General features: G+C 41.9%; 2 protein-coding genes across 7 annotated transcripts in view; one reads left to right on the top strand and one right to left on the bottom strand.

The window, feature by feature from the left end:
- SPATA6L (spermatogenesis associated 6 like) overlaps positions 1 to 22525 on the top strand; it is a 288921-nt gene that overhangs the window by 107006 nt on the left and 159390 nt on the right. Inside the window, exon 14 of one of the 6 annotated variants that reach the window (XM_010346172.3) lies at positions 10281 to 15019. The exons of 3 other annotated variants lie outside the window; for them this stretch is intronic. The gene's annotated coding sequence lies outside the window, so the exon portion shown is untranslated. Of the gene's footprint in view, positions 1 to 7120; positions 15020 to 22525 lie in introns of those variants that run through there. 2 more of the 6 variants (XM_074394760.1, XM_074394759.1) reach the window with 2 other exon arrangements.
- Positions 1 to 22525, bottom strand: part of SLC1A1 (solute carrier family 1 member 1) — an 88224-nt gene that overhangs the window by 11533 nt on the left and 54166 nt on the right. The window contains exons 3-8 of the mRNA XM_003935664.4: positions 13130 to 13222; positions 10581 to 10695; positions 8901 to 8943; positions 7175 to 7273; positions 2317 to 2501; positions 699 to 806 (exon numbers count right to left, since the gene is read on the bottom strand). Coding sequence (XP_003935713.3) covers positions 699 to 806; positions 2317 to 2501; positions 7175 to 7273; positions 8901 to 8943; positions 10581 to 10695; positions 13130 to 13222 — 643 coding nt within the window. The remainder of the gene's footprint in view (positions 1 to 698; positions 807 to 2316; positions 2502 to 7174; positions 7274 to 8900; positions 8944 to 10580; positions 10696 to 13129; positions 13223 to 22525) is intronic.

The raw sequence follows: 22525 nt of genomic DNA, 5'->3' as shown, positions 1-22525 counted from the left end.
TGACATATTCTGTCCCTGGCCAGGTGTCCAGGGGCACCATTAATAACTTACTCACCGCATCTTTTCTCAAGGAAACAATAGCTAGGCTGCAATAAATATGCAAACAACCCATTCCCTCTGCCTTCCTGTTTAATGGCTTCTAAAAAGGCCCATATAATTCCTCCAAGCCTTGAGATTCTCCTGGCACCGTCTCTGACATTCTGATGGTGTAGGCCATGGTGGTGGTGAACAGCCCCAGCAACAGTGTTGGAACTAGCAGCCATCCTGCTCCTACTTGCTCAAGTCTTGATTTCATTTAGGCCCTTGCTAATTTCTTTCAGGTTCAGGGTACATGGAGGCTATTCTTACTTACTTAGCTAGTTTAAATTCTTAAGGAAATGAAGGCCAGGGGAGAGCCAAGAGAGGCTACAAGTGGGTTTCTCTCTTATTTAAAAAAATTGTTTCAACATAACCAATAAAGGCAGTGACAAAGCCTGGTCCAGGCTGTTCTGCCAAGAGCTGACAATTAGCGCAGCGGGATCCACCTACAGTACAGCTGTCAAAGGGCAGCCCTCCTCTTCCTGCTCTCTTATCTCTGAACCCTGTCTTTCCCAGCACATAGGAGAGAAGCCAGTTTTAACCAACTAAAACCCAGCCTCTCAGTGGCCATCCTATTGGATCAAAGGAGCTTTCTCTCTCTTCACTTGAGTCTGACATACCCAGTCAGGACTGTAGCCATGTAGAGGCCCAGCTGGCGGAATATTTCCCAGTCTTCAACTTCTATGATCTTCCCGGCAATCAGGAACAAAATACCTAGCGGCATGTAACTGGAAAGGAAGCACAACAGGCCGTGATTCTGTCATCAAGCGTCTTCTCATGCTGGGTTGGTGGGGAAGGAACATGCCAGTGCTGCACCCTCACCTGGGCATGGTCACCCCCAGCTGGGCATGAGCACAGGATGCAGAATTGAAGCTAAGAGCTGTTTCAAGTCCTGGGTGAACTATATTGGCTCTAGTTTTTAGTACCTGTGTGCACCTTAAATTCTACCCATCCAAACTACCATAGAGTAGTTTGCAAACTTGGCAAGAACATGTGGTTAGATGGGTGCACACCTCATGCCATGTTCGTAGTGCATATATATCCTGCTGATTGTCATATCTGCAGATCTCACTTGAGTTTGATCCTTGTTGCCAACTATGGCTCTTTCTAGCCATGGTCATCTCATGTTTCCCAGTTATCAGCAATGGAGGCAATAGTATTAGTACTGGAAGTGGTCATAATAGCTCTATTTGTGGAGCTCTCATTACATCTTGAGTTAGGGAAAGTATTTTATGTGCATCATTTCATTTGATTTACTTCTCCTATCCCTGGGGGTAGGTTTTATTGTCCTTTTTAACAGATGATGAGGCTGAGGTTTCTGCAGTATTAAGTGCCCTGTCTGGCCACTTTTACTGAACCCTTTACGTCACTGTCAATGCCTACACTTTGGATTAAGTAATGTTGACTCAATTAAATATGCGGTAAGCGAGGCAGATGCCTCCTAAGAAAGGTGGGCTTTTTTGCATCTCCAGGAATAAGGCAGACATTTTACACAGTGTCACTGATATGCCTACAGATGGGCAAGGGTTAATGCCCATGCTGTACCAGTTATAAATATTTTGAAACTCACTTTTGCATGGGGCATAATAGGGAAAGCACTTTGTGTTCTTATGTACAATGAACTTCAGATCATTTTTTAAAGAATTGCTTCTTTCATGAAGGCTGGTTGGATGCAAGATGATCCCCCAAGGCTTGGAGGGAAAAGACAATGGTTGAAAGCTAGACTTTTGTTCATGAACTTACTCCTGGGTAATAATGTGAAATTATATAATACTCGGGTGGTGGCTGGGTATGGTGGTTCATGCCTGTAATCCCAGCACTTTGGGAGGATGAAGTGGGTGGATTACTTGAGCCCAGGACTTTGAGATCAGCCTGGACAACGCGGCAAAACCCTGTCTCTACAAAAAATACAAAAAAATAGCTGGGCATAGTGGTGCATGCCTGTAGTACCAGCTACTCAGGAAGCTGAGATGGGAGAATGACTTGAACACAGGAAGTAGAGGCTGCAGTGAGTCGAGATTGCGCCGCTGCACTCCAGCCTGGGGTGACAGAGTGAGATCCTGTCTCAAAAACAAAAACAAGTAACAACAAAAGTTCCCCCAAAATACTCTGGTGGCTCAATATTAAATGTCCAACTTCTCTAGTATGAGATCACTGAGAAACAAACCTCTCCTTTCTAATTCTGAGGAGAGAGAATTGTCAGGGGAAGCAAAATGACATTAAACAGTGTCTGCTCACCACATGATGATCTGAACGATTTTCATGGTTGCATCACTCAAAGCATTGAAGAAATCCACCAGAATCTGTCCCTTTTCTCCCATTTTTCCAATGACAAGTCCAAAGACAAGGCAAAAGACAATCAAGCCCAGGACATTTATGCCATCTGAATACATGCCAACGATTTTATATTCCTTTGTCTTGTTCTGTAGATCAAAACCAAGAAAACATATTGATGCATGATTATAATCTTGTTAGAAAGTACAGGTCCCGAAATGAGAAGATACAATGACCAAATATAATAAACTGGTGGTCTCCCAGGCAGAGTCAACAAAACTTTAGAAAATATAAAAACAATATAAAAACACCTATGCATGTAACAAACTTTACCCTTGCTCCCCGAAGTTAAAATTCTTTTTCTTCTCTCAACAAGTCCATATTTGAATATTTCTTATAAAGATTTCTTATTCTGGAATGGTTTACATTTTTATTATGAATTTTAGAATCAAGGCACTTTTCAGGGTCATTTTAACTACTAGCTATATATGGAGTCTGCTTGAAAAAAGACAGGAATTAATAATGCAGGAAGTACAAAGTATTTACCAGTGTGAACACTTTTAGGACATCTTACCATCTGTTTTACCCTGATAATGAAGCACAGTGACATTCTTTATGCCTATGGTCTTGGATGACCAATAGGATTATTATTATTATTATTAATTTTTTTAAGACAAAGTCTTGCTCTGTCACCCAGGCTGGAGTGCAGTGGCATTATCTCAGCTCACTGCAACCTCTGCCTCCCAGGTTCAAGCAATTCTCCTGCCTCAGCCTCTCGAGTAGCTTGGATTACAGGTGCCTGTCACCATGCCTGGCCAATTTTTTGTATTTTTGGTAGAGGCAAGGTTTTGCCATGTTGGCCAGGACAGTCGTGATCTACCCACCTCAGCCTCCAAAAGTGCTAGGATTACAGGTATGAGCCACCGCGCCCTGCCAGGATTTTTTTAAACTTTTACATTCAGGGGTATATGTGGTGCAGGATGTGAAGGTCTGTTACACAGGTAAATGTGTGTCATGGGGGTTTGTTGTACAGATTATTTGATCACATAGGTATTAAGCCTAGTATCCATTAGCTACTTTTTCCTGATCTTCTCCCTCCTCCTACCCTCCATCCTCCGAAAGGCCCCAGTGTGTGTTGCTCCCCTCTATGTGTTCTCATCATTTAGTTCCTGCTTCTGAGTAAGAACAAGCAGCATTTGATTTTCAGTTCCTGTGTTAGCTGGCTGAGGATAATGGCCTCCAGCTCCATCCATGTCGCTGCAAAGGACGTGATCTTGTTCTTTTTTTTAATGGCAGCATAGTATTCCATGGTGCATATGTACCACATTTTCTTTATCCAGTCTGTCACTGGTATGATTTTAGACATATTAAAAATTAATTTAAATACCTACTACTGTGATATGATCATAGCTCACCGTAGCCTCAAACTCCTCAAGGGAGGTCTCAGGTGATCCTCCCGCCTCAACCTCCCAAGTAGCTGGGTCCACAGGTGCATGCCACCATGGCTGGCTTAATTTCTTCACTTTATCCTGGGTAAAAGCCTGAGATTTACAGAGAGACAACTGAGTGGTGCCAACTAGGTTTATAAAGAATTATGTTAGCCAGGCACGGTGGCTCATGCCTGTAATCCCAGCAGTTTGGAAAGCTAAGGCAGGTGGATCACCTGAGGTTAGGAGTTCGAGACCAGCCTGGCTAACATAGTGAAACCTGGTCTCTACTAAAAATACAAAAATTAGCCAGGAATGGTGGCAGGTGCCTGTAATCCCAGCTACTTGGGAGGCTGAGGCAGGAGAATTGCTTGAACCCAGAAGGTAGAGACTGTAGTGAGCCAAGACGGTACCACTTCACTTCAGCCTGGGTGATAGAGTGATACTCTATTTCAAAAATAAAATAAAATTATGTTGAGGAGCCACTGGGCTACCAGTCATTTCTTACTTATGATCAAACATATATTTAGGGAAAAGCTAGAGCATTACTGCACTGGCTACAGCATAAGGTCTTAGGATTCAGCTGAAGAAACAAGACTCTGAAAAGCATGAGCCAATCATAGCAGGATGGCATGTAATTAATTAGGCATCCAAACTATGAGATACAAACATCAAATGGAGAGTGGGACATGAATGAGGGTTTCGAGATTAGGGAAAGCTAGGGCTGAGGAGTCGGCAGCCAGGAGAAAAAGCGTATTTCAGAAAAATGGCAAGCAAAGGCAAAAATCATCATGCATTGGGCTTTTGCACCCTGCTTGAATATAACTATTGCTAATTCATCATGGCCCCCAGATTAATTTAACACCCCTTGCTGAATGCCCCCCAAACATCCCATTCTTCCTGATTATAATACTCATCATTCTTTGCATGAGGACAGAGGCCTGACATCTGTCTTTTCACCGTTATAATTCCAGTGCCTAGCAGGGCCTGGCATATAGAGGGTGCTCAGAAAGTATTTGTGGAACAACATCAAAAGGCAGGAATAAGGAGTGATGGAGGCAGTGGATATGGAAAGAAGAGAGGTGCCCACTAGAAGTAAGTCCTGAAAACTAGAGAGAAGCCAGGTCATGCAGGCTCTCTGAGCCCAGCCAGAGGATTTAGGGATTTCTGCAGTAGGAAGCAGGGAGCCAACTGTGGTTTAGTGAATTTGAAGTTTTTTTTTTTTTTTTTTTTTTTTTTTTAAGATGGAGTTTTGCTCTTGTTACCCAGGCTAGAGTGCAATGGTGAGATCTCGGCTCACTGCAACCTCTGCCTCCTGGGTTCAAGCAATTCTCCTGCCTCAGCCTCCCGAGTAGTTAGGACTACAGGCACGCACCACCATGCCCAGCGAATTTTTGTATTTTTAGTAGAGATGGGGTTTCACCATGTTGACTAGGATGGCCTCGATCTCTTGACCTTGTGATCTACCCGTCTCGGCCTCCCAAAGTGCTGGGATTATAGGCTTGAGCCACCAGGCCCAGCCTTAATTTGAATCCTTAAGTCTAATGAATATTCCTTTTCTCCTTAAATCGTTCCTTTCTGTGTGAAGTTGAGAGAACATTCAGGAGAAATTTATTATAAGCCTGCAAAGGTACCACTGCATGCCCAGACAGTCTTATCTCCAATTCTGAAATTGGAAAAGCTCTCAAAGCACATCGATTTTATTGATAAGTTTATACTAAACTCTTTTGGCAGCAAAACCTATCCTGAACTGACATGAGGCTCCTGGCTACTAAGGGTTCATTTCTCTCCCTGGCAGAATATTTGTGAGTTTGTTACAAAAACATTGATGTGCTTGATTCTGGCATGTTGTTGCCCATCCTACTTGCAAAGGTTGCATCATATGCAATACATACACCAGATGGCCTTTCTAAAGTCTGAGAAACTCTGAACTCCAAATCACATCTGGGCAGAGAGAGTCGGACTAGGAATTGTGGACCCTCATTGCATGCTAATATACTTGGCAAATCGACAGCAGTTCCTAGAGATGGCCAGCTCTACTGTAAGCAGACAGAGAAGTAGAAGAAACAGGGCTCATTTTTTCACTCTTTATGGTTGATTCTCTCTATTCCAGGTATTTATGTTCTATAAAGTCCCCATGAACACTGAATTAGCAAATACTGAACTGTTGCACCTGAGGGAAACGCAGGGTTCACTTTCTGGGAACCTTGGACACATCCTTTTCAGCAATCAATATATAACATTGTTGTATGTGTTTCTGTTTAAAGATACCTTGTTTTTCATATAGATTGTTGACTTATTAATATTGACCTCATAGCCAACAGGCTATAACTCATGTCTGAATGAAGCTTGTCTAAAGCACAGATTTTCTCCCGAAGGCACATCACAGTCTCCTTGTGCTTAGCAACACTGGAGAGCACTTCAGCATAATGATTTGGCCCTTCTTTTTTTTTTTTTGAGAAAAGAGTCTTGCTCTGTCACCCAGGCCAGAGTGCAGTGGTGCAGTCACAGCTCAAATGATCCTTCTGTCTCAGCCTCCCAAGTATCTGGGACTACAGGCATGTGCCACCACAACTGGCTAATATTAAAATGTTTTGTAGAGATAGGGTCTCACTATATTTCCAAGGCTGGTTTCAAACTCTTGGCCTCAAATGATCCACCTGCCTTGTCCTCCCAAAGTGCTGGAATCACAGCTGTGAGATGCCATTCCCAGCCTGGTCCATCTGGTTCATTTTATTTTATTTTATTTTTTGAAACAGGGTCTCACTCTGCCACCCAGGCTGGAGTGCAGTCATTAATCATGGCTCACTTGACTTCCCTGGCATAAGTGATCCTCCTACTTCAGCTTCCCAAGTAGCTGGGACTATAGGTGTGCACTATCACACCTGCCTACTTTACTTTTTTTTGTAGAAGTAAAGTGTCATTATGTTGCTCAGACTGGTCTAGAACTTCTGGGCTCAAGAGATCCTCCTGCCTTGGCATCCCAACATGCTGGGATTATAGGCATGAGTCACTGAACTGAGCCCTGGTCCATTTTAAACAGAGAAATCAGCAAGAAAAAAATCACAAAAATGCAAAAAATGTGACATGAACACACTGCAGAATGGACACTGTTTCCAGTATGAGAACCAAAGCAAGAAGGCAGAGCCCAGCCTCATCGAACCTCAGCTGGGAACATGCCTGTCGGGTGACTCAAATATTTTGCCGCTCTTTGTGTGCCTGCAGATTACTGAAAGCCCTGTAAGGATGGGTTTTGGGATCAGAAATAAATTTTAGCAAGTAGGTGAATTCACAAATGCAGATGTTATGAATGATGCAGATTGACTATATTTCCTGCTCAGTTATGACTCAGTGCCTGCCTCCTGGGGAAGAGCAACAGAAAACAAGAATGGTACCTTGGAAATAGCAGTTGTCATGACGGCTGTGAAGGACTGTTCTGTCATGTTCGTCTCTGGGTCGCTGGGAGGCTTCACTTCTTCACGCTTAGTTTTGTACTGCATGTTGGAGAAAATCAAGGACAAGCAAACAAAAAAAGAACTCTTTTTAAGCTTTTGAGGCCAAATCACAGGAACATGTTATTTTGGCCAAACACGAGCTGCTGAAGAGATCTACTTCCCATGCCTCTGTTGGCTCCAGTTGTCAATGATACCTCCCATCACATTTTGGAACTAAAAGCAGGACTGAGACATTTAAACCCCTGACTCCCATAATCCCATTCAATTATGTCAAAATGTTCCTTCACTTTCACAATAAGTGACAAGTTGATGGAGCAATAATACAAAAGAGAGTACTGGCCAGATCTGCAGGTGTTTTCAGAGACAGACTCTGTAAGGATTCCTGTCAATCATTTTTGTTTTTATTAATTCATAAATTATTTAATATTTATTTTAAATTAATAAATTATTTTTAATATAAGCAAAAACATTTCATCATTTTGATAACATCATCACAACTTTAATAAGCGTCAAGAAAGGTTTAATGATATGGTTGTTCCAAAATCAACAGTCCCCATAGGGCTATTCAGTGAGTGAGGCTGCTGTTGAATTCTCTTCTTTCAACCCTGTTTGGTTCTGTGGAACTTCCACATGGGAGTTTAAGAAAGAGTGAGTATATTATTACACCAGGGATAAATGTCCCCCCACAAGGCTCTGCCAACACCGAGAACCTTACAAACAACCACTGTGACTGATCTGCAAGGCCCCCCTGCAATAGAGGAGGTTCTGTTCCTTGTGGAGGCCGGCAGGGAGCAACAGAATTGCCATTTTTGTTGGTATATACAGAAGTCTCTGTTCATGTAATTTATGTAAATGAATACAGCACTTTGTGATGGACTCAGCTGTCTTAAAGCACATAGATAAATAGGAGGGAAAGGCTTGAAGTAAATGGAGTGAAGAGATTGTTCAATTTTCCAGAGGAAAAAAAAAAATCATGGCTTTGTTACACTACTCTGTAGAGCTCCAGCAATGGGGATGAAATGATTTTTTATTTTATTATTTCTTTTTAGAGACATGGTCTTGCCATGTTGCCCAGGCTGGTCTGGAACTACTGAGCTCAAGAGATCTGTCCACCTTGACCTCCCAAAGTGCTGGGATGACAGGTGTAAGCTTCTATGCCTGTGTGGCACACAATGATTAAGGAGAAGACTGAACCCAGACGTGGAGCACACCATGAAGGTTAGATCCTGGGTTCTGATACCAGAGGAAAAGGAAAGAGGAGATAGAGAGCTACCTTTTTTCTGCAGACAGTTTAAATTTCCATAAAAATATATCGCGGTTCTCTAAAAGTAGGTACTGGAGGCCACATTTTAAAATACTCATTATTTGACAGATTTCTGACTTGTACCATTTGAGCCTTTTTGGGGGAAAAAGCATAAAAGAAAAGGAAGCAGAGTAAATTGTGACATGCACCTTACTGTGAGCCAGCAAGGCTGGACACAAAACAGAGACATCACCTTAAACTCTGCCCGTCACAGGTATACTTCCTGCTGTCATTTTCATCAGGCTTATTCCATTTCTTGGGAAAAAAAATCTCTTAATTAATAATGGGAAGCCGAAAAAAAAAATCTCTTAATTAATAACTGGAAGAGCGTAGCAACTTAAGGGCTCAAGTAATTAATATTACCTGCTGAAAACAGGCCTGGACAAGATTCTCAGGGAACATATTCCTGTTGGAGACATGAAAGGCAGTATTATGTAGGGCAAACAGAATTGTTTTGTCATACCTAATATATTGCTGGAAATGAGTATAATATAAAATTAACACTCTGGTTTCTCTTCTGGCCTCTCCTTTTCCTAATACTTCCTTGTTTTGAGATTTCTTTTTTCCTGCTGTGCTTCACCCAAGTATAGAAAGCTCTTCTAATCAACCATAGAGGAGGTTGTATAGAAAGCTCTCCCAATCAACCATCACTTAACTGATTCACTGAGTAACTGACATGCTTGCTCTCCTTGATGAAATGGACACTCACAGTTAAGAGACGATTGGTTCTTTAATATTCTGAACATTTCTGTGTTCATCAGTGAGGATGTATGCTTAATGATATGATTTGGCTCTGTGTCCCCACCGACATCTCAGGTCAAATTGTAATCCCCACATGCCAGGGGAGGGGCCTCATGGGAAGTGACTGGATCGTGGAGGGCAGTTTCTCCCATGCTATTCTCATGATCATGATTGAGTTCTCAAGAGATCTGGTTGTTTGAAAGTGTGTGGCACTTCTTCCTTCGCCACACTCTCTCTCCTGCAGCCATGTAAGATGTGCCTTGCTTCCCCTTTGCCTTCTGCCATGATTGTAAGTTTCTTGGGGCCTCCCCAGCCATGTGGAACTGTAAGTCAATTAAACCTCTTTTCTATATAAATTACCAAGTCCCAGGTAGTTCTTTATAGCAGTATGAAAACAGACTAATACACTTACCAAGAGTTAATTGTATTTGTTCCAAAATTCTTTATACCAGTTGCAAATATCATCATAATTACTGAATTACATATTGTATCAACCAATAAAATATGAACATAAAAAGGAAGGTATGGTTTCTAAAACTCTAAGCTGCATGCCTAGAAACTCAATAAAAGCCAGTGACTTAATATGTTTATGGTTAGATTAGTTATGGGGAGATTATAGAAATAAAAAGAAAAACTGGAAAGATTTACACTCAGCTTTCTTTGCAATGTCTAAATGTTTTGGTGCTCTCTTCTATAGAAACTTTATCTGCAAATTGCAGATGATGCATTTATAAGGGCGGCATATGCAACAGAAACGGTATGAAATTACCATGAGCTGACAAACTTGAAGAAAAGACCTTGGTCTTATGTCAAAAAATTGGTAAATAAATTCATTAAGTTTTAAGTGAAAATAAAATATGTAACATGTATCTTATATCATTTTTTATGAGTCTCTGCTTTAACTGTTTTTTTTTTTTTTTTAATTGACTGACCTATTTATAGCTCTGGTAGCTTTAGGTAAGAAGGTTTCTCCTGTACAGTTAAAAAATGTATTTTTCTAAGGGTGCTCCAGAACTGACTACCAATCCATCCCAGCATCTCTCTGCAACATGCATCTGCATCTCTCTTCATTCTAAATCCTGACGCAGAAGCCTGTTTCTGTCCTTCCCTCTTGGAACCAAAACTTGGCAAGCAGTATTGGGTATGTAATTTGTGGGTTCCTGGGCAAAATGAAAGTACAAAATAATTCAAAAATTATTAAAAATTTCAATAAAGGAACAGCAGAACATTAAACCATGCACAAGGCCTTGTGCTACTATAGGGTCGCAGGCCCTTGAAGCCACCTTGTGGCAAGACACTTACCTGATGAGGTCTAACATGGCATCTACTGTACTGACTTCAGGGGTGCTGCCTGTCCTCTCGATTTCAGTCACCTTCTGGGTGACACCAGGCTTGATGCTTACCACCAGCACAATACCTGTGGCCAAGGACAGTGTCCACAGAGCATTAGGAACCTTCCAGGACACCTGGAACACCTAGCACGTTTAGAACAGTGGGCATGGTTGTACCAGACAATACTGTGATGGGGGGGACCCTGAGGTCCAGCCAAAATGCTGAAAACGCTGAGCCTCCTCTGGAATCTCAGCAGCTACCTTAATTACTCTTCCATTTAAATGAGTAAACAGAAAGAACTCTGTGTGTGTGTGTGTGTGTGTGTGTGTGTGTGCTTCTGGAAACACCTGCTGATGAGAATATTCTTTTCCTTGAACTTATGAGATCAGTCTAGCAAGGTGTTAGGGTAGGGATGATCCATTTTCCAGCCCAGAGAATGCATCGATGTCTTTCTGCAACTTTTATCCACAGATGCTACAAAACAAGCCTTGCCTTCCTTCCATACCATAGGTCTTCAAGTGTCTAGAAAGCAGCCATGTGGGACAATGTTGTTCCAGGGGTGGAATGAAGACAAATAGATGGAAGTTACAGGGAGAGAAGGTTCATCTCTCTGTAAGGAAGAACTGTCTACATGACAGAGCATCTGACAGCACCATTGTGGCCGTGGGATGTAATGGGTTCCTGTCACTTGAGTGTCCGAGCCAACGTGGGAGGAAAAGAGACTAAAGCATTGGAGCGTGTTTGACTGGAGGGAAATGAAGAAGAAAAAGGACCTCATGTTCTTTATTGCTCCTCCCTCAAGAGGAGGCAATGCTAATCCAAGGGGTATAGGGCTCTGGGATGCTGAATGGATCCATTTTGCTAGTGGGAGGAGTCACAGGGCACTAAGGGACCATGAGTGGGCATGGCCCACTCTTCTCCTCTCTCAGGGTTCTAGAAGGGATGTACAACTCCAGCTAATAGGAGAGCAGCATATTGCTTCTTACTGCTACTTTTTCTCTGTGTCTGTCTGCCTCAGCAAACTCATGAGATGATGTGATTTGGTTTTATGGCAGAGTTCAGGCCCCACTGGGTCCCTTGGCCTAATACCACTAAAGCCTCACCACATTCCACCCCTTCTTATCAGCTCATTAAAGCAGAGCTACAAGGGCCAAGCTGCTGCCACATCTGAGTACATGCTCTTTCTGTCTTCCCATTCTGCGCATTCTTCTTAAAATGTCACACAAGGTTACAAAGACTAAGCATTCTTCAAGACACCATGCTAAAGGTATAAGAACAGCTGCTCCCTTATTAGAATTTTGTCCCTCTTACAAGTGGGGTTTATCCTTAGCAAGGCTCTATTAGCTGTTAGCTCTTGTTACTGTGTGAAATGCACTAAAGTGCTATATTTCTGGAAATATTTTATAAGTATACTCAACTCCACTATTAGAGAGTAATTATCCACTTTAAGAATTATATAAATGGCCAGGTGCAGTGACTCACACCTGTAATCCTAGTACTTTGGGAGGCCAAGGCGGGAGGATCACCTGAGGTCAGGGATTCGCGAACAGTCTGGCCAACATGGCAAAACCCTGTCTCTACTAAAAAAAACAAAAAATTAGCTGGGCATGGTGGTGTGCATCTGTAATCTCAGCTACTCAGGAGGCTGAAGCAGGAGAATCGTCTGAACCCAGGAGGCAGAGGTTGCAGTGAGCTGAGATTGTGCCATTGCACTAAAGCCTGGGTAATAAGAGTGAGACTCTGTCTTAAAAAAAAAAAAAAAAAAACTATATAAGTGCTTGGCTTCCTTTCCTTCTACCTAGTGATCCTGACAAGGCATAGACCTGTTACCCTCTTTCCATTTTTCACTTGAAACTTTAATAAGTAGCACCATGGCTCAAATATAGCCAGCATTACATTCATTACATGAAAGATACCATGCAGACAGACTTCAAAGGAAAAAGCTTCATGGTACTTTGTCAATACTACTTTCTGATTTAAAAAAAATGTGTGTTAGAAAAAGCCTAACTACTTTTTTAAAAATATATTTTTCTAAATTATAAAGAGATTTGGGGGTCTTGCTATGTTGCCCAGGCTGGTCTTGAACTTGGGGATCTGCCTGCCTCAGCCTCCCAAAGTGCTGGGATTATAGGCATGAGCCACTGTGTCCAGCCCTAACTACTTTTTTTTTTTTTGAGAGAGAGTCTCACTCTGTCACCCAGGCTGGAGTGCAGTGGTGTTATCTCAGCTCACTGCAACCACTGCCTGCCAGGTTCAAGCAATTCTCCTGCCTCAGACTTCCAAGTAGCTGGGACTACAAGCACATGCTACCATGCCCAACTAATATTTTTGTATTTTTACTAGAGACAGCTTTTCACCATGTTGGCAAGGCTAGTCTCAAACCCCTGACCTCAAGGGATCCTCTGCCCACCTCAGCCTCCTAGAAATGGCCTGAGCCACGGCATATGGCCGCCAACTACTTTTTGAACGAAAAGAAATCACCATTACTAGAGTAAAAAGGATTCAGAAAGAAATTTTACCTAGAACTACAGCAATGACAGTGGTACAGAAATAATACACGACAGCACGTAGACCAATTTTTCCAGATACATTGGAATCCAGTGCAGCAACACCTGAAGCGGGAGACAGAAATGAAATCACGTTAATTTTAAAAGACAGGTTTCCAGGACTGGCGGTTTCATCCTCAAGGTGTGAAATAAAGAGCTGAGGGATGTTCTCTACATCTCCCAGACAATGGGCAACAACATACAGTGGGCAAAGGCAACTCTTGAAAATTCCAAACACAGAGTTAAGAGAGGAAAGCCCAGTGAGGTGCAAGTCCCTCTGCAGGCAGCTTCCCACAGCCTTAGCCTACAGGAGAGCCCTGCCTTCAGATCTTCCTGAAGTTGGTCAGGAAATAGTCATAGGAGACCCCCTTCTGCATTTGCACTAAGAACCTTACCAAGATTTGTATTATGTCATTCAGCATCACTTATGGTAAACCTCTTTTGGAATTCAGTTATCGAGGAAAAGTTTATCTTGAAGGACTGAGACAGTTTTTGTTGTTGTTGTTTTGAGACAGAGTCTTAGTCTGTTGCCCAGGCTGGAGTGCAGTGACATGATCTCGGCTCACTGCAACCTCTGCCTCCCAGGTTCAAGCAATTCTCCTGCCTCAGCTTCCTGCGATTCTCCTTTCTCAGCTTCCTGAGTAGCTGGGATTACAGGTGCGCGCCAACACACCTGGTTAATTTTTGTATTTTTTGTAGAGATGACGTTTCACCATGTTGGCCAGGCTTGTCTTGAACTCCTGACTTAAGGTGATCTGCCATCTCAGCCTCCCATATTGTTGGGATTACAGGTGTAAGCCATCATGCCCGGCTTGAGAGAGGGTTTTTTTTTTTTTTTTTTTTTTTTACACTTAATGAGAGTCATGTAACTTATAATAGTTTCCTTTCTGGCTTTTCTATCAGGAAGCTCAGGTGCAACTGAAAAAATAGTATTTATATATGATTGTAAAAGTAATACATATTCATTACAACTATCTGAAAATAGGAGAAAAGGTAAAGGTGAAAACAAAAACCACATCATTTCAGCAACCAAGTTAATATACTGGTGAATTTTCTTCCAATATTTTTCTCAATTTTTTTGTAAATAGCTGAGAGAATTTTATAGTTTTTAACCCACTCTCTTCTTAATATTGTAGTTGTAAGCATTTTCCCTCATTGTTACAAACTCACCCTGGCTCAATAATCTGTTATGTGGTTGTACCAGAATGTATTTAATGATACACTTACTGCTGGATCTTTAAATGATCCTGGGGCCAAATTCACAGTAATGTCATTATGCATTCTGGCTAGCGTGTTTCCTTCCTCTTTTCATGATTTTCAAATTGCTTCTACGTGAAAAACCTTATTATGTATAGCTTTTATTGTGAGATATCTTAAAATTTCCATTTGAAAGAGGAAGGATATAAATAAATTTCCCAGAGCACAGGTAATGTCAGAGACTTACGATCATATTGTTAGATCTCACTTCAAATAGTCCATGGCTACCAATAAGGTGACTTAAGTGTTGCCCACATTTGAAAGAGCTGTCTGGAATGTCAAAGACAGCTGGATTTGAGGTGGAAGGCAGGCATCCCTCCCTGCCAGACACCCTTGCTCTCTATCAAAGATGCTCATATAAATGGAGTTAAATGCTGCTCTTCAACTGGACTTGGACATGGGAAATGGGCCAAGTTGAGAAGCAACTGAATCATCTTTCAGCAAGCTGTCATTGTAGGTTTCAGACACTACCCAGCCTGATTTCCAAAACGATGGTCATATTTTGAGTCAAAGGATCATCACAGAAAATCATTTTTGCATCTTCAACACACATAAGTTGTCCCATAACCATTTGCAAAGCCTAAAAGTACATGGTAGCAGGAAAAAGGAAGAGGTTGTCAGAAGGCAACCCCAAGGGAAAGGTAGTAAACCTGTGTGCCTATCAGCATGCACAGGTAGCTTTTTAATTCATTTCCCACACTATAAAAGGCATATCAATTTTTTTAAGTGACTAGGGATTATGCTTCTCATATATAATCATACATATTTGATGTACAGGAAAAAATCTGCAAGGAAGTGATCATCATTACGATGACAGAACAAGTCATTTCTCACTCTAAACACACCATTTCTCTGGCTGTTGATTGCTCCTTTGGAAGTTAGTATTTTGAGAGAAGGTACTCTGGCAGCTACCCCAGGATGTTGTTAAGGGGCCATTTGCCAACTTCTGGGAAAAAATTGTGCAATCGCCATATAATGGGCATACTGTAATAGTCACATTCTAGAATAACCTTGATGATGGATTCTATTGATTTTGAGAAAAATGCAGTTGGCCGTGCTGAAGAGACTTTCTTTTCCTCACATTAAAACAGTGAAAGATAACAATCAGGCAAGGAACAACAGCAACAACAAAAAAGTCAAGAGGGACTGAAGGCCAAAATTCAGAAACAAATTCACTATCTCGTATTTAGTTTAGGTGTCTTAAAGAAAGAGCAAATCATTATGCAAATATGTAAGCTTGCTAGGTATATTATAAAATTTATGCCTATTTCATTTTAGAGCTCGGTACATTATTTTGATAACTATAATAATTATTTCTAACAATAATCATAGGTTAAAAAGAAACAACAACAAAAAAGTCACCACCTTAACAGACTCCAAGTAACTCACATAACTACCTGTAACGCTAACATGGGATCTATTTCCAGATAAAACGTCTTTCTTTGGTAGATGCCCAATTTAAGCAGATTCCAGCCCCTAAAGTGCAGTCAAGTGAGAGTCACAGAGTGGGTACAGAATTGTTCTTGGGTATGTGTTTGGTGCCCTCTCAGGATTTTCTTCCAGCAGTGAAACAAATTAAATCTTTATGGGTAATTGTTTCCAGCATATGTTAATATGTCTTAACTTGTCTTAATGATTTGGCTATGGGCTGGTGCCTCTGCTTGTGTATTCCAGGACTCAGCTGGCAATAAAAGGCTTGAGAATAATGAGATCCTTGGTGGAAATACCTTAATAATACATCCCCAAGTAGTTGTCCAATTTCCCCTCTGTCCTGGAGCACAGCAACTACCTTGTAATAACTTTCAGCAAGGGCCTTTGTTTCTCATTCCTGTAATCTGCCTCCATCCTATCATTTTCCTGGATATATCAGAAATGTACTCAAATCAACAATTATATTTCTCTACACTGTATAGTTACCCCTCTACCTCTCTAGTCATCACTGATGGGGGCAGAGGTGGCCACCCAAATCCAGGCTCTTAGATGATTTATTGCATTGTTGGGGATAAGGGTGGTGACCACCGTAGAGGGAGAGAAGAAATACAGGGAAACAGCTGAATCTTTGAAAACCTTTATAAATAGGAACATTACAGAACTTAATGACCATAAAATGTCTGTGTGGATGGTTATAAACACCCCACCTGCCAATAATGTCAGTAATGATGAGAATGATCATTATAATACAAATAATGATAATGATCACAGTAGACATCATATTGAGCAATGACTACATGCTAATGCATAATCTTTAATTCTCATTATAACCCAAGGAGGCTGGCATTATTACCTGTGTTTTACAGAGGACAAAACTGTAGCTCAGAAAGGCTGAGTACCATATGATCATAAAGCTGGTGAGGTGAGTGGTATTGCTGGGATCCCAATCTATGTTTGACCTCAAAGGCCATATTCTTAACCACTGTTCCATATTGGCTGTATCCATGTGCTACAAAATTCTAGACTAGTGCTGTCCAGTAAAGCTTTCTGATAGAAATGTTCTATTTTTGTGCTGTCCCCTGCAGTAGCCACAAAGTACACATGGCTAGCAAGCACTTGGAAAGTGGCTAGTGTGACTGAGTTTTCACTTTATTTCATTTTAATTAATCTTTATTTATTTTTCTCTTAGTTTTAGAGATGAGGTCTCAGTATGTTGCCCAGGCTGGTCTTGAATTCCTGAGCTCAAGTGATTCTCCCACCTTGACCTCCCAAAGTGCTAGGATTATAGGTGTGAGTCACCATACTTGGCCAATTTTAATTAATCTCAATTTAAGTAGCCACACATGGCTAATGGCTATCATATTGGACTGCCCAGTCTCTCTAGACCCTACCAGTGTTTCATGTTTCATGGGTGCTCAACATGTTGAGTGAACCAACTATAGCTTAACTCCATTACCAAATTTGGGAAAAGCTCTTTGCCTTGCAAACGTGGGCAGGGGAAAGGAAGACACTAAGCCCAAATCTCCTGGCACGTGGTTCCATCACTGCGCTGACCATATAGCTCTAAGGCCTGAAGCTTATTCTTAACTGGGTCCCCAGTGCATTAAATAAGTTTCTCCATGAATGTTTGTACTTGAAGCTTTCCACATGACAGAAAGAGCTGCATGTTTACAAGTAATCCTTCCCTTACAGATGACTCCACTTCAAAGATCCACTTGTGGGTTTGAAGCTTGGAACCCAGCATGTAGTCTCCTTAGAAATCACTTGTACATGGTGGGTTAGTTTGGCTCCCAGGGCAGCCAAGGAGAACACTTTTCAGCCATAAAAGACTTCATGAGAACATATGTAGCATCTCAGTGTTTTTCAACCTTGTTTTGTTGTCATTACTGTTGTGCAAACCCTGCCCCTCCAAGTCTTTTTCCTAATCACCGCCACTGTGAAATTCTAAAACCACAAACTGTATATCTGGTTATACAGTAGATGGTACATGTGTTGTTGTTGTTGTTGTTTTTACATAAAAAGAGTAAGATTTTCTCCCCAAACTCGCCACCACCAAATAAAAACAGCTTTTGCTGCTTTGGAGACGATATTGTCTTGGTGAGAACTTGTGCTCTGGCTCAATGAATGTTGACTGTGAGAATGAAAATCCAGGCATTAGACTATAACTGATGGGACGTCAGACAGCTGGCCCACCCTAGTCCCAAACAAATAAACCATTTGTGCTTTATTTCTGAGTTTTTACTCCCAATGGCCACCTGGGTTTCTTGCTCTCAGGCCATCTTTGGTGGCTGGCAAGGTCTAGAGGACCCCTCTCTTTACAGTTCACTATCAGAACTCGTTTCTCCAGGGAGCTGAAAGCTGTCCTATGGGAGGTGATAAATGAGAGGAAACTAAGCAGTTGTGATGGCATCTGCACAAAAATCAACAGTGAGTATTTAAAATGTTTACAGTAATTGGACAGTAACTTTATTTCTGTTGAATTTAATAATAAACAATAGGGGCTGGGTGCAGTGGCTCATGCCTGTAATCCCAGCACTTTGGGAGGCTGAAGCAGGTGGATTACCTGAGGTCAGGAGTTCAAGTCTAGCCTGGCCAGCATGGTGAAACCCCTTCTCTACTGAAAAAAAAAAAAAAAAAAAATGCTGTGTGTGGTGGCATCTGTAACCCCAGCTACTCAGGAGTCAGTCAGGAGAACTGCTTGAACCTGGGAGGTGGAGGTTACAGTGAGCTGAGATAGTGCCATTGCACTCCAGCCTGTGCAATAAAAGCAAGATTCCAACTCAAAAAAAGGGGGAGGGGCCTAGTATTTTGTATGTCTATTTTTAATATAATTTTTCTAGTAATTTACTTTAACTATAGTTTACAAAGGTTATTAATCTGTAACAGATCAGAAATTTTAACAACTGGATTTGCTCCATCCAGTTTAAAAACTAGATGCTTTGTGAAGCCCTAGTGCAGGAAATAGGTACTGTGGGCTTTCAGAAGAGCCTGAGCTGTCACCAGATTTAGATGACCAGGAGAGGCTTGATGGAACAGGTAGCACCTGAATAGGGCAGAAAACGAAGAGCAGGATTCCAGTTCCCTATGAGCCCAGGGTTGTCTGTTAGAACCTGGGACAGTTTTGAGGCTGGGCTGTGGCCTAGAAATGGATAAAATCCCCGGTTGTCCTTGGAAGTCAGAGGCACCTGCTAGCTCTTTATTTTAGGAAAAGGCATTTGCTTTCTTCACCTCAGGATAAGGCTCTGATGAGCAAGTGCATTGGCTCCCAGCCAAAGCAGTAATCATCTGAACTTTTTACAAAAACACTCCAAAGGAAGCAGTTCCCTGGCTAAACAATAGCATATTTTAAAAATAAACATCCGAGGGCAAAAGACTCCTCCTAGAGCTCTCTGATTTAGCAACCACCCACTGAGAACAAAGCTTTCATGACAGTCTCTCCACATTGTTGTTAAGGTATCAAAATTAAATCCCTTATTGGAAGTTCTTTTAGGTCTGGCATTTGGTGGTGGTACACCATTTTGAGTGGATACCACATCCAAGAAACCCATTGTTGCATAAAGTTAAAATCCACCATGTAGATGACTCCTGTCTCTGTCACCAGCAGAGAGGCCACCTGCACAGAGAGAAGGCATGGGCTTTGGTGGGACAGACTGGGCTCAAATCCCAGCCTCCTCCCGGACTCAGCTTCTCCATCTATAAATCGGAGGACCTAAAATGCCTGTCTCGTCTTAAGGTTGTGAGGAACAAAGTGAACAACCTCAGCTTGCACAGCTGTTGTGAGGATTAGAAATTATCTCTATAACAGGCCTAGTACAGTGCCCAGAACCAAGTGTGTTCTCAGTAAACAGCCTCCATGATTACTGAATAAATGATAAAGATGACGTGTGTCACTGAGCAAATGGAAGGCATTCAACAAGCATTAACTGATTGATTCCCTCCCTCATTCATTCCTTCATTACATGGTCACTAAAGAGATCTTTTACAAACATAAATCAGGTCATTTTATGTATGAGGGTAACTCTTCAATGGCACTGAAGATAAAATGAAAAAATCCTTACCTTGGCAAACGGGCCTTGCAGGGGGGGACACTGTCTGCCTCTCCAGCCCTGCCTTGTTCCATCTTCCTGTCTTGTCACCTCCTCCAGCCTTTTCTGGAACAGACCAAGCTCCTTCCCACCCAAAGGCCTTCAGGCACTTTCGTCCACCTGGAGTGCTCGTCCTCACGTTTCATTTGCCTTTTAAGTCCTTTCCTCAGAATCCTTCCCTGATTATCCAGGCTAAACCAGGGAGTTCTGATTTCCTTGCTTGGCATCCTGTGCATATCATGTCTCAACAATTTTTATCATGGGTTCATTATTTTACATCTCTTTCTTGCTAAGTTTTAAGCTCCATGAGGTTGGAGACCTCGACACATGCTTGTTCACAAATGTATACTCAGTGCCCAGCACATAGGAGGTGCTCAATAAACATGCTGATTGAATGAATAACAGTCATTTAAGTATGGCTGCCTGCCCTGGATCCCTCTCCCAGGCTCTGACCCACTGGCAGAAGCGTGTTGCCAGAACGAAACTCGCCAGTCCCAGGTGCTACCCTTATGATCTGTGTGATCTTGAAAAAGTGGCTTAATCTGTCTTCAACCTCCTGTTTCCTTATCTCTAAAGATGGAGTTAAGGTCCTGCCTACTTGACGACTTCATAGGGCTACTATGAGGATTAAATAAACAGGTTCACAATTTTCAAATTCCAAAATGTTTCTTTTATTCCCCAGGGAAAACAAGGCAGGATATGATCTTACTTTGTTAATCCAGGGCATAGGGAAATCTCTCAGCCTGGAAGAGTACTCCCTGGATGTTCAAAGGGAAGGGAAGAGGCAAAGGGGAACATGCGAAATATCTTTCTGTGCATGTGTCACATACGACATCTACTTTTCTTAGAGACATTAAGAACTCCCTTAAAATAGGTAATATCACCATTCCAGGCTATTTGGTGAGGTTAACAAAATAAACTGGTCTTTGAACAGAATCAGCTAAAGATCCCCTTGAAGCGTCTGTCACCTGGTCCACCTTTGATGTTCAAAACATGCATCAAGAAGCAGTGGGCTGGACGGGCGCGGTGGTTCATGCCTGTAATCCCCGCACTTTGGGAGGCAGAGGCAAGTGGATCACTTGAGGTGATGAGTTCAAAACCAGTCTGGCCAACATGGTGAAACTCTGTCTTTACTAAAAAATACAAAAATTAACCAGGAATGGTGGCACACACCTATAATTCCAGGTACTTGGAAGGCTGGGGTAAGAGAATCCCTTGAATCCAGGAGGCAGGGGTTGCAGTGAGCTGAGATCACACCACTGCACTCCAGCCTGAGCCACAGAGAGAATCCATCTCAAAAAAAAAAAAAAAAAAAAAAAAAGTGGTGGGCTATGTCCTGGTTTCAGCAGTCCAGGAGCTTTTTAACATTTTTACATTTTTTTCATTACTATGGAACATAGTGGTATTTGTAGTTTGGACCAGTTTTTCAGAAGACTCCATGAACTTTTTGACTCCTTGATCTTATTGTCCAATAAAAGCATTAAACACACCCCAGAGGATCTGAGGAACTCCACTGTTCTCTTCCAAAGTCCATATGATTGCTCTGACAGCAGCAGCTAGCTAATGGGTCAGTGAGACTTTCCTGGGCTTTTGCCACAACCTAAATATGACTGAGCTGTCTCTGCTTCTCTTTATCCATAAAATTGGTATCTCAGATTTCTAGGCAGAAGCTTCTTACATGCTGGTGAACTTTACAAACTGGTGGCAAAGCAAGTCTTTTAATTTTGTTCTCATTTCCAGAATGAATGCATTCGGTGTGTTCATATCTGTGTAGCTCAATTCTAATATTGGCCCTGTAAATTCTGCTGCTAATTCAAGTACTTTCTAGGAACTTCTGAACAAAAAAGAATAAATAAAAAAATTATATAGCATTCTAGGTGTTCTCTGACACATTATTATTATTATTGTCCCTGTTTTAAAGCTGAGGACAAGTTAAGTAACATCCAGGGTTGCACAGCTAATCCATGGCAGAACCAGGAATCAAACCATGGCAGTATGGCTCCTGTCTGTGCTCTTAACCACTAGACTTTTTTGCCCCTCTAGGATGGATTCTTGTTCAGGTGCCCCTCTGTAGAGAATGGCACAAGTGGGAGTCACTGCTAGAACTTGCTTCCCTCATCTACAGGCTCAAGTACAGTCCCCTTAGCAAAGCACATGAGGCCAATAAAGCCTCATGTTCACCTCTTCCATCCCATTCCTCTTCCCCATGTTTCCAGCATTTCACTTCAAGTCCCACTGTCCTCCCAAGATGCTATTTTGGGAGGACAACGTTGCTGTTTTCTTCTGCCTGGAATACACCTCCTCTTCCTTTCACTTGATTTCTATGCTTCCTTCAAAATGGCTCCTTGGCTCCTCCCAATGTCCCCTCCACTGTCCTCATCCCCAGAAAGTACTCATCACAAAGCATTGTAAAGTACTCTTTCCTGCTGAGATAAGACTTAATTTTACATCTTGTGTGTCTATCAGAGCCTGGCTTATTAAGGATGGAATGAATAAATAAATGGTCTCCTAGGTCCATGCATGCAGTTCATAGAAGGTCCTTAGAATCCCTTTTTAAGAAATCCAATTAGGTTATCTCACAGCTGAACAGAGCTAT

Source organism: Saimiri boliviensis, chromosome 2 (assembly GCF_048565385.1).
Source record: "Saimiri boliviensis isolate mSaiBol1 chromosome 2, mSaiBol1.pri, whole genome shotgun sequence".
Lineage (NCBI taxonomy): Eukaryota > Metazoa > Chordata > Mammalia > Primates > Cebidae > Saimiri > Saimiri boliviensis.
The sequence above is the reverse complement of the archived record's forward strand: the minus strand, read 5'-3'. Positions and strand labels throughout refer to the sequence as shown.